We start from the raw sequence: 16,315 nt of genomic DNA, 5'->3' as shown, positions 1-16,315 counted from the left end.
AATGTAATAAGTATAGTTAAAGCCTGGCATTGAATAAAGTCATCCATTTTATAGAGTCTTCAAAATCTGCTGTAGTCAAAGGTTTTCTATATCTTTTTGTTTGATCAAATATGTGTAGAGCCAAGAGAAATGTATTTAACCTTTCCTCTTCATGTACAACTGTACATACTATGTAGGGGGTGTATGCATAATCCTGATACATTGTTCAATGAGGTGTTTTCACTGTTGGGGGGGGGGGACTTTTGATCATAAATATCAACTTCAAAGTGAATTGAAATCAAATATGAAAGAGGATGAAAGTAAGTTTTCGCTTCCTCTGATGCCGGGATTTCCTGTTCCACAGCTTCCTGCTCGACTAAAGAATGAAGCTGGTATTTTTCCCTGATTGGCTGAAAGACTCAGGTTTTTGTCCTTGAACAGTGACACGCATTTTTAGCCATGAACTTTTCACATGAAGTTCAGCTTGAAATGATGGTATCATTGGATGTCATGCTGCAGTGTGCACTCCAGCACTGAGATTTTGCAGTTTTGCTCATCAAAAACTAAATGTCTGGTTTTGTCATTTTGGACTCCATCACACTGGTTTTCCCCTTCCTTCTTGAAAATATTGTATTAAAACAAGAAATTTATACAAGTTGGTGCTGATGGCCATTTTCGCGGCTTAAAATTTTGGGAATTGACACTGGCATTCGATGCATGAAATGTACTCTTATGTAGACATGAACTTTAGCATCCATTTTAATTTCACGAATCTTGTAGCTCTTGCAAAATTCATGAAATCAAAATATACAAGAAAATTCTGATTTTTCAGTACTGAAATCACAGCTTTATGTACTAGTAGTACATTCTCTATCATAATTGGCCTTATTGTATCATGAATATTCGCTGCTAAACAGATTTGCATAGTACATGTACAATGTATGTCTACTGGGCAGGACCACCACTCCTGGACTTTTGGATTGTTTACTTTGTGTGAGATTGTGTTGGACCTTTCCAAAATTGATATCAATCCCAGATGTCAGTTTGTTCTTTGTAGCGAAAACTGTGAATAACCGCTGTGCATCAAAATGTTTCCACCTGAACATATTTATTCAGTATAATAGTACAAACCATTGCAGCATTTATTACTACCAGCGCTTACATTGTTCTGCAAAGTTTACCCATGGTGTTCTGTGTGCTGTTATTCACAGTATAATTCGTCGCCGGTCACACGAACCGATGAATCACTCGATTTTGAGATTTTCAATCATTTCGATAGTAGACATTCCATACTACATATTCTGAAATTCTCAGTGTGTAATTCGGTGTAATTTTTACGTAGTTCTCACTTTTGTAGAAGTATGTAATTCCATTTGTGAAAATTATTTGTTTTCCCCATAGACGCGTGTGTTAAACAATCAGGCGATTCGACGGTTCGGTGACCGCGCGTACTCGCGATCACCGAACCGTCGAATCAGTGCGCATTGACTTGCGTGTAGTTTTTTGAGATTCAACAGTTCATTGACCGCGCGCACAGTGCGCGTACTATGTAATACATGTGTTGACAATGACAACGCTCAATGTACATGTACATATGGACACACATGGAAAATGACAACGTTCTTTGCAGACCGAAAATACATGCATGCAGCTCTTTGACGATTTCCCGCTTATTTGTTAACAATACAATTCGATAAAAACTTCACATGTTAGAGCAAGAATTGCAGTCTGATGTACTACAAAACTAATTGGAAAATATAGACATGAAAGTGTAGCAACCATAAGTCAAAAATGGGCTAACTTCAAACGTGATTTTCTCGAATTGTCATTCTTACGCAAACCTGAGGGATTCGTCGGTTCGTGTGACCGGCGACGAATTGACTGCATTCTGTGTACACCTGAAGAGTATCAGCCACTGCACAAACTTGATTCTTGCTTACAAACGATTCAGCAAAGCAGAACTTGTGGACAGTCTCACTTCTTATATTTTTAAATCCACAGATGGTGACGTCATCCTATTGAAAAAAAAAAAAAAAAAATGTTTTCTCTCAAGGAAATAGTATTGCTTGTACCCAACTTACTGGTTATCTTAAAGCATCTCATCTATTTTGGAACATTACAGTTACAGAGGATTATTCTATGCCACTACAAAATTTGTGTCCAATTTGTGTCCAATTGTTAAAAATCCTTATTTATTGTTCAAGATGATAGCATGATCCAGGAAGTTTTAAAGCAAATTATAGCTAAATAGAGGCAACAATTACAAAACTTTTAGCATGTTGCATTTTCTTTCCCTTATTGATCAGAGGTTCAAAGGCTTTTGAAATTCACTTGACAGCTTGAAATTAATCGCAGTCTATGTGTTGAAAATTGACTAAAGTCCAAGCAAGTCATACCTTTCTATACTCAAAATGGTTTTAACCAGTGAAGATATGTCACAATGTCCTGTTTTCAACTCCAAACTGGTCTTGAATTCATAGACCCTAGGTGAAGTGGATTGAAATTAGTGTTGCACAGGTGTAATGTACAATATGAATACATTTGTACAGCATGATCTTTTACTGTAGTGCTCCTTAGAATTCTAAAATTCTCATTATGTTACCATAATGACAGTTGGGCTGAGGGAAGAAGAGAAAATTTCAAGAATCTGAGCACCGATTGCATCTTGGTCCTTACTGAATGTAGAACAGGCTAGACATTCGAACACACTCAAAATTTGTGACCGAGTAGTATTAGGTAGTATCACCACGAGCACAGTGCTACTGTACAGTGTACAATGTATACATGTTATGTATCAGTAGTCCCCAGATTAACTTTGCTCTCTTTAGGCACAGAAGCAAACGTGTCTATACCCCATGGCATATTCAATATCAGAGCAAATTTAGAGAGCTGCATTTACCAATGTCAAAGTATTTCTGTGGGAGAACAAATATGTCTTATACCCCTTTTTTTTTTCTTTTTCTTCTTCAGAAAATGCCCTGAATGCGACATCCTCACACTGGGAAATTATGACAAGACATTTGTATACAGAGATCGAATTGACAAGGTAAGTCTATCTGTTTAACCATCTTATGCATGCATTAACTCAAAAAGTCACCCATTCTTCACAAGTGGCAAATTTTTATCAGTTCTGGTTTGTTCATAATCCAAACATGAAAACCTACGCCATGTATTGCATCAAGTGTTGCAAACATCCTGCAAATTTCATGAAGCAATAGAAGATATCTCCCTACGTCATACATACATGCACAGTGAGCTTCATGAATGCTCCCATATCATTAGTACGGAAAGTGCTATTTATTTTCTTATCTATTTTTTTTTTTTTTTACTTTAAATCATGGAGAGACTTCTGAGTGGGTGTTGTATGGATGAAGAGTCATTCATTATTTCACACTTCCTGTAGATTATGTAAAATTTTGGCTTTGTTGTTTGAGGAGCTTGGGATATTTTTTTTTTCTTCCAACGCCTTCTGCAATACTGTATAGCGTGCCATGATAATTCAGGTGTGAGTTTCTTGCTTTGCAAAATATGCTGCCTTAACAGTATTATGCAGATAGTAGCCAAAGTTGTGAAGATTGCCGTTAGCACGATAATTTCTGACTGGTCTGACATGGGAAATGATGTATAGGAAGCATTAAAAAAAAGCAGTAACAGGGACAGAGGGTGTGTTGGTTTCCTTCCTATTGTAATCAGTGGTTTAGGGGTTTTTACTCATTCAAGAGACAAAAGTAGAGTTTAATTCTGTTGGCCTAAAAATGATTGAAGTTTAGTCAATAAGGGATTCCATGATATCGAATGGTAGATAAAACCATTGATGATGATAATAACTGGGATGAAAATTAATGATGATGATACAACTACCAGTTTACTTCAGATAACTAATTAAAGGAAATGATGCCAATAATGCAACAATTACAATAATAATGATAATCCTACTCCTCCACGCCACAGTCTTCATCATCATCATCATCATCATCATGATAATACATGTACTTTAGTTAATAATTACAGTTTGTAATGATAATTTTCATCCAATTTACAAGCTCATCAGAATTATATGCATAATCAGTAGACAGACACTTGACAGCTCCCATCAAAATGTCAACTGTTTTACCAGAGCTATGTACAATATTACATTAAGGGCTTCATGCAGTTGATGTTTTCATTGATTCCAGGCAAACAAATTGATTTTTCACTTACATATTCCCACATTATTTGAGGTTGAATGAAGCATACCCTCATGCTGCAATAGTGAGGAGATAAAAATCAATATAAGCCCTGCCTCAGCATCTGTTTCCGTTTACAGGCTCTTGAGTTTTCCTCCACGATACAATGTACACAAGTCAAGATAGAACATAAGTCTTGGTGGTGCTGGTGTTGATTACTGACAAAACAAGTCACAGCTTTCATGTTTGTTCAGCAGCTTCAATCTCCTGTTTATGCTTGTTTAATTTCTTTTAAATTTTGTGTATACTGTCGGAGCTGAGCAGGTCTTGTGCTATGTTTATGGAGATTTCAGAGTGATATATAAAATGGTTTGAACTTTACGGTTTAAAGTAATGTACACCAATTTTTTCCCCCCTTTGTATCATGTATTGAAGGGTATATTGCTCTGCTTTTCCACCCTGCACATAACAGTGTGAAGGGTACATGTTAAGTCAAGAAATACAGTGTATGTGCACATACACGCTCTCTCACTCGTATACAGTTAATCATAGATGTGCATTGTAAGAATTGGTACGGTGCATTTTAATATTTTGTGAATCAGCTCTTCAGGGGGGCATACTAATTCATGAATATGATTCTTGCAGATTCTCTGTTAGAGAAAGTGCCCATTATTTTAAGCAAACAAAAAAAAAAGATAGATAGATAGATAATAGTAAAAAATCTATCAATTCCATGGAAACATTCGGGAATGAAAGCTAGAGGTTGTGTTCCAGGAATATTGTGCAATTTTGCAGTAATGTATTTATTTATTTTCTCACTAACCACTTTTTGTCCTGCATTTTTATGCCTCTGCCATGAAGTGGTGCCGGGAGGCATTATGTTTAACATGATGCAGTGTATATTGATTTAATTTTTCAATGCTACTGAAACACATGTTTGTTTGGAGTTTTTTTTTTTAAAGAATTTGTATGCTGGTCTTTTGGTCTTGGGCTTTTGTTTTGTTTTGTTTTGGTTTGATTTGTCTGGGGAGTGCTTGTTTTTGCCAGGAATAGAGGAGCTGTGACTTTGGTGAGGTTAAAATGAGCATGATTCTCGGCCACCTGTTTCACAGTGTTTTTTTCTCTGGTGTCTATTAAGGTTGATATATTGACCTGGCAGTCGTCAAAACACAACATGGGCATGTCTCTGGACAGGAGAACGTGGGAGAAGCTACAGCCTTGTGTACAGGTGAGACGTGGGAGGTGTGGTGTGTGTGTGCATGAAATATTGCCCTATGGGGCAGTATTGGTAAATATAGCCCTGATTATGGTGCTGTGAAGGACCAATTTGCAAAATACATTGTGCATTAGTTGTTCCCCCTCAAAAAAGAAAAGAAATGCAAAACAAAACTCATACATGTATTTAACATTTATCTACTAGACATCAGACAATACCTGGATTCAAGTTTGAATGGAAGAGTTAATTGTTGAGCTAATCTCTGTAAATTGACTGTAGTGTGAAAGTGCCAGGAAGTAAAACAACTGTAACTGTACATGGGTCTAATATGATATCTTAGGATACCTCATACCTTACCCTGTGTTTATATACTGGGAAGGAATATCATCCTGTGTTCGTGTCAAATGATGGGAAGAATACCAAAAGAATACAGAATGGGGATTAAATGTCTGCTTAAATAAGGAAACAAGAAGTATGATTGGTGTCAACTTTTGGAGTATGATTCATTTGATGAGTCGATAGGTGACAAAGGTTTATAAACAGAAGTGTTTTTGCAGGTTTGCATGATTAAGAAAATATACATGCTGTTAATTGGTATATATGATTGGATGCTAAATACAGGTAGGCCTATATCATGTGAGTATAGTCATTTATAGAGACTGCGAGTTCACTTTTAAAATATTAAAAATGTATGTAAGTAAAGAATTGTTCTTAAGCATAATGGTAAGCTGGAGCTACTATCAGCTTCTTCTTTCATTTGCTATTTTGTCCCCCTTCAGTATGTAAAGCAATCATAGTTTGTGACTGTGTCATTTCCGGGATGACTTATCACTTTGAAGTATTTGTTGCCATGTCACTGCTTGCTGTACGTTTGAATATAGGATAATTCATGTGCACCTTTTGTCCTGCTGCTGGACTAATACTAGTACTGCATTGTTGTAGCTGTAAGTGATGACTGTCTTGTAGATTGTATGTTCATTGCTGTGGAATGTAATGAATGCTGTACCAAACGACTTCATGCTGTGTATCCCACAAGGAATATTGTTGGGTGGAAACTCTCTCTTCTTCCTGTCAGTGATGTATGATGAAGGATAGTGACGATGATAATTTGGTCCTATTCATACAGGATAGCCTCATTAGTGTATTAAGCATTGTTCTCTCAGATGACCCTGCTCCTGATATAACTGAACTATTTCCATGTACCCATCTGTATGTACCTGGCCAGCCGGAGAGTTACAAAGAGACTAAAATATTTCATCTATAGATGTACATGCCACACTTTTTTTTTTTTTTAACAGGATCTCCAATTTGAGATTCCCCCCCCCCCCACCCTGCTCATTTGCAGAATAAAACTGGATATTTAAAGGATCTCCTCAGAAAAAAAAAAGGAGGAACAAAACAAAGCAACACCTGCCATATCAAAGTTATTTTTTCAACTAATATGGTATTGCAGTTGAAATTTTGCAACGTTATTATCTGTGACTACTGTAAGTGGTAGTTACAGAACAAATCCAGCTCATTTTGTAGCTGGTTGTTGTTATGTGTAGCTACTTGAACAGTTTGACGTTTTAGACAGAGGAGCCAACTGTAGGAGCCCCTGGCTGGGTATGTGATAACTTGCTTCCGTAATGAGTCAGAATCTAATATGTATAGACTTCTATAATAATCAGTGCCGTGAATCTGAAATTATTGTAATGTGCCTAGCACATTCACGCCATCAAGGAAATCCGTAATAAAATGTAGATAATGAGTACTGCTAGAAGCCTACTTGTAATCTTGTATACAGCCTCTTGGGTGAACTCTTGGAGTGGCTGTAGTGAATCAAGGTTTCAGACAGAGATGTGCTAGTAACCTGTAATGTGACCACAAAATTTTCAGACATTGCCAAGGAACTAATCCTCCAATATAAGGACAGATGCCACAGTTGTTGACTCCACCAAAAGACTATACAGACCAGGGGGCTGTTTCATAAAGCTGTTCTTAAAGTTACGAACGACTTAAGAATGACTGGTGATCAGTTCTTGTGCTGAATTATTGAAATTCTGATAAGTATAGCACATCAGAACTGATCACCAGTCGTTCTTAAGTCGTTCGTAGCTTTAAGAACAGCTTTATGAAACAACCTCGTAGACTCAAGGGGACAACATGTATATGATAGAGTCAGTCACACGTAAAGTGCAATTCAATCTGCCAAGATTTCTATGCATGGACAATTACTGTGTGTTGGAGCTAAAATGTAGCATGTGAAAGGTTAATTATACCTCAGGTGCCAATCCTGCTATTTATTTAGCCCATCTGAGTTCCCTTGATTCTATAATGAGTAAGAGTCTTTTAAATAAATAGCATCTTGTTGATGCAAACGTTCTCGGCATAGGAAAGATTGTGCCTGGTGCAGCAGAAATGTTTCATAGTGTTTCCACAGAAAATGATCCTTTAATTTTACGTCAAGTGTCAACTGGTTAACCCTGATAACCTTATCTGGGTCTGCTTGAGTAGGAGTCTCTGAAAAAGATGTCCCCATGAAAAGGATGAGGGCAATGGAACATTGTCTTCGCAATAGATGAAGCAAAAGGGTGTTCAACTGCTTACATACAAGTCATGAGACAGTAATGCTTTTCTGCTTTTCACTTGACAGAAACAACTTCCATTGTTTCGTGCGCTTCTAATTACGGTAATGTAGATCCTGTAGGGAAAAAAAAGTGAGATTATTGTTGACTGGAATATTGAATCATGATTTGATATACCGTGGTGAGATTTAGTTCTTGATTGAATAATTTTACAAGCTCTTTGTCTAGAACAGTCCTACATTTATTAGTTTGTAAGTGGTTTTCTTCTTTTAAATTCACCAGGAGTCTTTCATACAAAGGAAGGAAAGGCATACATTGCTCACAGATAAGTTGCCTCATGACAGCATCTCCTGAGAAGAACATTTTGTATGAAAATGTAGAATTTATTTAGGGGAGCAAAGAACTGACAGTTTGTGTGATGTCTGTGAGTTGTGCAGCCAACGACGCTGATTTCATGGCTCTATACATAGCTGCACAGAGAGGGAAGTATACATGTGCTGCGGCTGAATCATCAATTAGGAATAATTGCTTTCCAGGGTATCGGCTTACGTCCTCTATAGACTCTCATGTGATGTTGAGTGTGAGATTTGCCGCGTTTTGGATCTGCTGCAGAGTGTAACACAGCCAAGTGTAACGTTTCTCTCCGGTAGTTCTGTGGACTCTTCTCGCAGCTGCTGTCTATATCACACACACACACACACACCCACACACAGTAACTTATTGTCTTTAGAAGGATGGTCTGAGGTTTTCAAGATTTAGATATCTCTTTGCTATTCATTTAAGAACAATACTGTTGGCCACAAAATCAGTCACAACAAGCTTATTAAGAAAATTTCAAATACTTGAGTGTGATTTTTTGATAAACAAAGACTGAATTTAAATAACTATGTTGATATGTGTTTGGTATATAAGTAACCTGTATGTAATATCTACATTTGATATGTTTTGGCCATGAGATTCATCATTTGCGGGCCAGGGAAGAAGGATTTAATATAAAGTTTTTTGTGTACTATAATAAGCTTTGTTATTGCTGCAAGCTGCAAATGGGATTGTGTATGTGTATTTGCGTATGTTTGTTTGTTTGTTTGTTTGTTGGTGTGTGTGTTTCTCCATACAGAGAGAGAAAAAAAGTAAAAGGAAGATACAGAAACAAACCTAGTTCCTGCAAAACATAGGGAAACGAAATGATTTGTTTTTCTTTTAATGAAGTGGCTTCTTCCCAACTCTTGCCCTTTGACTCTTAAACGGGGCATGTAAATGTTCAATATTCTATTCGTGATAAAGAAAATTGAAATGAAAAAAGAAAGTACCAAGCCGAACTTGACAGGAAGTAGATTTAGAGAATGATTGTAGAAGCCAAATTCTCATCATTGCTGCCTAGATTACATTAAAATGCCAATTGTACTTGTATGATGCGTGATACAGTTCCTCAGTGATGTAAGCAGGAAAACAACAATATCTGTGTTTGTCCTTGAAGATTCTCTCTCCACTCTTGGGTTCTGTTTAGACCAGCAAACTCTTTTCTTTTTGTCTCGTCCGATGTATAAAGTTAGTGTCAGTTTTCATATCCACAGGTTCACATTTTGAAAGTGTTTTAAGGAAAGGCATCTAGAATGTATACTTTGTAGAGCTGTAGGTAATGATACTAGGGCCCCGTCTTATCAAAAGGTATGTAATCGATTATAAATTTCCTTTCCATGGAGGCTACCATAGACTTACCATAGAAATCAACTTTATAATCAATTTATAACTCTTCATAAAACAGGGCCTAGGTGTTACATAATGCTTTCCTCCTATTTGTGATTGACAGGTGTTCTGTACCTATGACGACTACAACTGGGACTGGACCATGAATTACGTCAGCCATAAGTGCCTGAAATCGCCAATGAAAGTCATGGTCTTCAAGTCGCCGCGCATCTTCCACATTGGAGAGTGGTGAGTACATTCATGTTGCAGTGACCTTTATGACAGACGAGCCTGGAATGAAAACAAGATGGCTGCCACAGCGTCGGAAAGACCATGAGAATTCAAATGCAGATGTCTGTTTATGAAAATCAAACAATCATTCCAGCACATTGTATGAGATAGATTTGTATGTCTTCAGTCTCCAACATACAACACACTTACAGATGTGGCTTGTGTCAGCTGTAAGACCTGTTCAACTCCATTTTAAGTGGCAATACTTGAGGCTATGAGTGAACCTAACAAACCTACACTCCCGGCTGTTTCACACCTGACATGCCTTTATTGTTATCAGGTGACAGAACAGGAACAGTAGTTGCCATGTGTCAGTCTGTGGAAAGACACACACACACAAAAAAAAAACCCTGTCCACCCCATCAACTCCAACAGCAACCTAGTTGTACACGAAGTCAATGGCATTAGGTCTTCGTCCCAAGAGGCTTATTTGTCTTCTTTTTTGTCTTCTTTTTTTTTGCGGTGTTGTTGTAATACTTGTATTGTAATATGGTGCAGTTAGAATGTTTTAAGAACCCAACCCACTTCTCTGTTAGCTCTGATAAGGACTGCTCAGAATTTTTTTTTTTTTTTTTGTGCAGGTAGTTAAGAACATAAACATATCAACCATTTCCATTCAATCTTTCCCCAATATAGGAAAATATGCAGTAAAATGCAGCATTGCCAATTTGAGGATGACAAAATGATAATTTCTGCAGCAAAATCTCCCCACGTTTTGATGGGTTTGAATAATCAAAGCAGCCATTAATCCCTGAGAGATTTCTCACTCCTTGTTCACCGTCCCTTCTCCTTTCCAGTGGTATCCATCACAAGGGCAAGTGCAGCGCCGACGATCTCATCCACCGGATCAATCGAGCCATTGCTGCAGACAGTAACAGCTTCTTCCCCAAGGAGCTGGTACTGACCCCATCCACGCGACCCCTCAAGGCACAGCTGCCCAAACCCAACGGCGGCTGGGGCGACGTGCGTGACCACGCCCTCTGCATGACATACGGAAAGTCACCCAAAAATTTATGATAAAGGCTGAACTATAACTCTGTTTAAAATTCATTTTAAAGTTTTTTTTTTCTTTCTTTTGTACTCTGAAGTAATGAAATGTTTACATTTATATATTAAAATTGAACTGACAAAGATGCTGTAATGGCAAATAGGCTTGTTATTCATCTATGTGCACTTGTCGAATCTGCTGTCGGTCTGTGCAGTCTATATATTCGCTTCAGTTGACCCTTTGAAGACTAGTCCAGAGCATACTTCGGCAGATGTCTACAAGAAGTGCTTGTTTCAGGGAAATCTGTTCACCCTCAACGGGGTAACCTGCTTTTTAACATGATACATCTGGTTCCTGTGAGCCTGCTTGATCCTGATCCTGATTTCTATTTTACATCTGCTGCCAGTGTCTCAGGTTCTGGAGTATGTTCAGGTGACCAATGTATTAAATCAAGTTGAAATAGATATTTTGTATCAGAGTGGTGCTCTTTCTGTCTCTATCTATCTAGTGTCCGTAAATCTATCTATTATATCTATCAATCTACTTTTTCATCAGACGATCTATCTATATTTCTATCTACCTGTCTATCTATCTATCTGTCTATCTATCTATCTATCTATCTATCTATCTATCTATCTATCTATCTATTTATCTATCTATCTATCTATCTATCTATCTATCTATCTATCTATCTATCTGTGTATCTATCTACCGTTATGTCTTTTCATATTCATCTATATCAGCAATGACATTTGGAGACATTTGGGAGATTTAAGGTAGGATTCTTTTGATAGATTTGCTCCCACATAAGCTGTTTTATGTATAATTTTTATCATATCTGAAATTACTACATCTTGTTTTTATAATACCATATCACATTCTCAAGGTCTGTCCGCTCAACATTTGCACATGTAATTTCAAGTATAAATCCTTTGCAGTCAACATTTCATCAGCGTAGACCAAGAGCAAGCCAGTTTCGTGTAGGCGCATAACATACAGTTGAGTGTCAGGGTCACATGTACTGGTATACTATAATGTATGCCACATGGCTGTGAGTATGCATACACTTGCAGTATCCAAAGGCATGTTGCACTTGGCTGGCGTCATTGAGCAGAAATCATCCCATGGCTATACCCCTTTGTCTGCCACAGTGGTACATGTAGGTGAAATATGGGAGGAAGTATCTTATCGAACAAAGCCGATGGTATCAAAGAAAAGAGAGTAAAAACAAAAACAAAACTGGCTTGACAGGATAAAGCACATGGGACTATCCCAACCCACCCTTCCTCCCCCCCCCCCCCATTATGATCCTTTTAGGGATAGTTAAAATGGAAGAGTAAGCCCAGAGTGGGTGCCAATATACTGCCCTAGGGAACTGATGCCGCACAGTATGTACAGTGTCAACTCGATATAAAGAGATCTGATACAACAGAATACCTGGGGGGTGTTTCATGAAACTTTTTGTCAGTGATTTACACCGACAACTGTTAAAAGCTACTGAAATCCTTGCGTCTGATTGGCTGATAGCAGATTTGTCGGTGAAAACCTCCGACGAACTCGTTGATGAAACACCCCCCTGATATAACAAACTGATTTCTCCAGTGCCAGTGAATTCAATCCTTGTTTTGTGTTGTTTATTGACTACTGATAATACAAAATATCTGATATAAAGAACAAATTGTCTTGGTCCCCAAGGATCTCATTATATACTGAGTTTCCATTGTATTAGGTCATGTGTCATGTGATGGTCATGTGATTGCTAAATAGTCTTGTGTAAGTATGCTTCTCTCTCTCTCTCTCTCTCTCTCTCTCTCTCTCTCTGGTGATGAACTGCAATATGTAATATGTATCGCTTCCATCTTTTAAAGTCACTTATTGGCTGAAGAGTCGACAGAGGTGGGAATTTGAATGCCTGCCTCTTTGACCGTCAGAATTGTAAATGACAAATTGCTTTTGTGGTCAGTATTATCAGTGTGTCTTCTTTTTTTTTTTCATCATTTTCTACTGTGAGCATTTTTGTGACAAATATTAGCAGGTTGATAATGATCATGTAGAGTTTTTATAGCTAATTTGTATGACTTCGTCAGAGTTTGAAACACTGCCCTGAGAGCTCAACTTGGAAGACCAGGGCCCCATTTCGGGAAAAAAAAAAAAAATGTTAGCAACTCTTGCTGGAATGGCAGCTTCCCATAGCAACAGCCAATCAGGAAGCTGGATTCTTGTCATTACCATCATGACAATTGCCTTTCCAGCAGGAGTTGCTATCATATCAGCTCTTTATGAAATGGGGCCCGTGTGCAAACAAAACTCCCTGAATGCTGTCCCCCTCCTTGCTTTTTCATCAGTGATACTTATGTGAAGCATCGAATTGGTCAAAATGCATTTTTTTAAATGACCACACTATGAAGTGCGGCAGGTAAAGAGATGGTATAATATTGGTTGAGGTGAGGATTCAGCCTTTAACTTTTTGCAAGATACTTAGAAACCACTTTATGAAATGTTAAAGAGCTTGCAATTCTAAGACAAATTCAAAGTTCATTTGATGAAAATCGGTTATGAAATGGCTGAAATATCCAAAAACAGAGTAAAACAGAGCGATCCTAAAAAAAGATGGGTCCCACCTTTTATTAGGATTGCTCTGTGTTGGATATTTCAGCCATTTCAAAACCAATTTTCATTGATAAACTTTAAATTTCTCTTTAGAATTAAATTCATATTTTATACGAGGTTTCTCATTATCTCAACAACAAAAAATCATCATCCAAAAATGTTGGATACTTGTAGCCCCATCTCAACCGAAACTGTACCATCCCTTTAACTTGGAGCCTGTTCCGTCTGTGCCATGCCATTGACGTTCAGCTCACATTCATCTGCAACACTTTGCAATTTCAGGCCCTGCTGCGACAACAGCTTTCATTTTAAATTGCGTTCAAGTATCTGATGGCACACACAATTGACTTTAATAGGGGACTGCAGTCTAAGGTTGCGTTTATCTAACTTGAGAGAGAGAATCACGTTTCAAAATGTGTTTCGAATGGTGTTTACGAACATAGTTTGAAATGCAATTCTCCAGTTGCCACGTTTATAACATCAATCATGGTTCAAGTGTTGTCACTGCGGAGCACTGATCTCTACAATATAGGCTTTTTTGTACCCAACAGCATGTACCAATATACTGGAAGGTGGCCGTGGCAGCTCCTAGAATGCGTTACAAAATGGCATTGTGTTTATCTGTTCGCAGAAAGGAGATTGTGGTCTGTCAGAGTGTTGACTGTACCTTGATTCTATGGCTACATGCAACTTATAGAGACCCAACTACAAATATTCGTGGGGCTGATGTCAGAAAAAGAAACAAGAATTGATATTGTCTGAGCTCGGTAAACTATTATTGCATTGATTGTGATAAATATCTTGAATATATCTTGTAATGTGGTCTCCATGTGCAATGCAAAGTGCTGTGATTCAGAGCATACAGTGTGTAAGAGAGATTTTATAGATTCTTTTTTATTCCCACTAAACACTGATGTATTATTGAAGCAATTCAATTGTGATTTGAAGGTATAAGCATGGATGGACTTTTTGCAATTTGTGGAAAGAGCAATAAAGAGTTAATTCATGGAGCACATGTTGTGAAGAAAGCACTATGTGATATTGGCTGGAGGTAGAAGTTGATGGGCCATTTGCCCACCTGGGCTTGGTATTAGCAAACTCTGTGAGAGATTTTCAATATGTTTTAATTTCATAGTAAGCTCATGAGTATTAAGACTTCATATCAAATTTGTACAATTAGCAGCATTTTCCTCACAGCGCAAGCACCCGTATGGTCTTTGCAGCGTTGTGCCTGCACTGGCGGGAATTGAACTGCATTTGGTCACCTATGGTTGTTTTTGGTGAATATCTTTTTAAATGACTAGGAAGAAAATTGTAACTAAGTGGCTCTTGATCCATGTGTCCTGTTTCATAAAGCTATTTGTAAAGTTACGAACAACTTACGAGCGACTGGTGATCAGTGCTGATGTGCTATACTTATCAGAATTTCAATAATTCAGCACAAGAACTGATCACCAGTTGCTCGTAAGTTGTTCGTAACTTTACGAACAGCTTTATGAAACAGGGCCCTGATTTTCTCATGTCAATACATACACCTTACATGACTTACCCCGTGGCCATAGAAACCAAAGGGTGTTTGCACTCTGAATAGTAACATTCTTAAAAGGGGTCATATAACAGAGGTAATGGTCAATATGTAGATCATCACTGTCTTTGAAATTCTTTGCTTTATTTACCGTACGAGTTTATGGTTTCATGTTTGTCATATTATCTTCGTTCTTTGGTGCCTGTATTTGTTTTATATGCAATTGTTTGCTTCTCTTTTGATAGTTTTTTCAAGATTTGTATTGTTGTTATCCATACATACTTTATTTGTGTTGGACATCCATAGGTGCATCATGTTTTTGCTCGTCACATTATATCTATCCATCCTGTACATGCCATATATTTCATGGGAGGTTTTTTTTTTTTCCCGCAAATTTTGCGAGTCTTGCACTCTTCGCAAATTCAACAACGCAGGAAAATATTAACTTTGATCCCAGCATGGATACAACATGCACGCATACATTTCTCTGTTCATTACTGTATTCCATGATCATGAATTTAACCACTTGGAAAATTGTTGGAAAGTCCAGATTCGCACACAAAAAATGTAGACATGCTAAATATATGGCGTATACAGTAGTTCCCTCATCTTTTTTCCTCCTCCTTTTCCTCTTTTTTCGTCCTCCTCCTCCTCATAACAGCGATTTAGAAATACAAGGATACGAGTACATGAAGTCGTGCTAATGATAACCTGGGCCCTGTCTTACAAAACTTGTGATAGAAATCAATCAATCACAAATCTCTTGAAAGCTGCAATCAATCGCAACCTGCGATTGATTGATTGCAGTTCTCCGTCTTAATTTCAGTCATAACTTTCTTTGTAAGATGGATTTGCATTCAATCGTAAAGTTGTGATTGATTTAAATCAATCACAAGTCTTTTTAAGACGGGGCCCAGGCCTTGTTGCAGAAAAGTTGAGATCAAATATAAGTCTGAAAATCAAGCATAAATCTCTGAATACTTCATTCTGATTGGCTGATAATGGACTTACGTTTGATTTTATGACTTATGTAGAGTATTAGTTAGGAAATATATCTTATACTAGATATGAAGCATCTCCCAAAAATTACATTCTTGGGGTCTCAATTTTCTTGTTCTCTTTTTGATAGCTTAAAAGTTAGGGGAGAAAATGAGAAATAAATGTCAGACTTGGCAATATGTATTTCATACTATAGTAAATTAAAGAATCCAGTAGACTACTATAGTCACGGGACATTACAGGAATGTACATAGCATATGCAGTAATATAATATGTGTACAGAAGATA

At 37.5% G+C, this 16,315-nt stretch overlaps 1 protein-coding gene across 1 annotated transcript in view; it reads left to right on the top strand.

The window, feature by feature from the left end:
* LOC140241838 (alpha-1,6-mannosyl-glycoprotein 2-beta-N-acetylglucosaminyltransferase-like) overlaps window positions 1–11,027 on the top strand; it is a 38,506-nt gene extending 27,479 nt beyond the window's left edge. Inside the window, exons 5-8 of the mRNA XM_072321593.1 lie at window positions 2,950–3,025; window positions 5,284–5,373; window positions 9,739–9,863; window positions 10,703–11,027. Coding sequence (XP_072177694.1) covers window positions 2,950–3,025; window positions 5,284–5,373; window positions 9,739–9,863; window positions 10,703–10,922 — 511 coding nt within the window. The 3' untranslated portion in view covers window positions 10,923–11,027. The remainder of the gene's footprint in view (window positions 1–2,949; window positions 3,026–5,283; window positions 5,374–9,738; window positions 9,864–10,702) is intronic.
* The last annotated feature ends 5,288 nt before the right edge of the window (window positions 11,028–16,315 follow it).

The sequence above is a fragment of the Diadema setosum genome, chromosome 18 (genome assembly GCF_964275005.1).
Source record: "Diadema setosum chromosome 18, eeDiaSeto1, whole genome shotgun sequence".
Taxonomy (NCBI): domain Eukaryota; kingdom Metazoa; phylum Echinodermata; class Echinoidea; order Diadematoida; family Diadematidae; genus Diadema; species Diadema setosum.
This window is presented reverse-complemented; position numbering and strand designations above follow the sequence as displayed.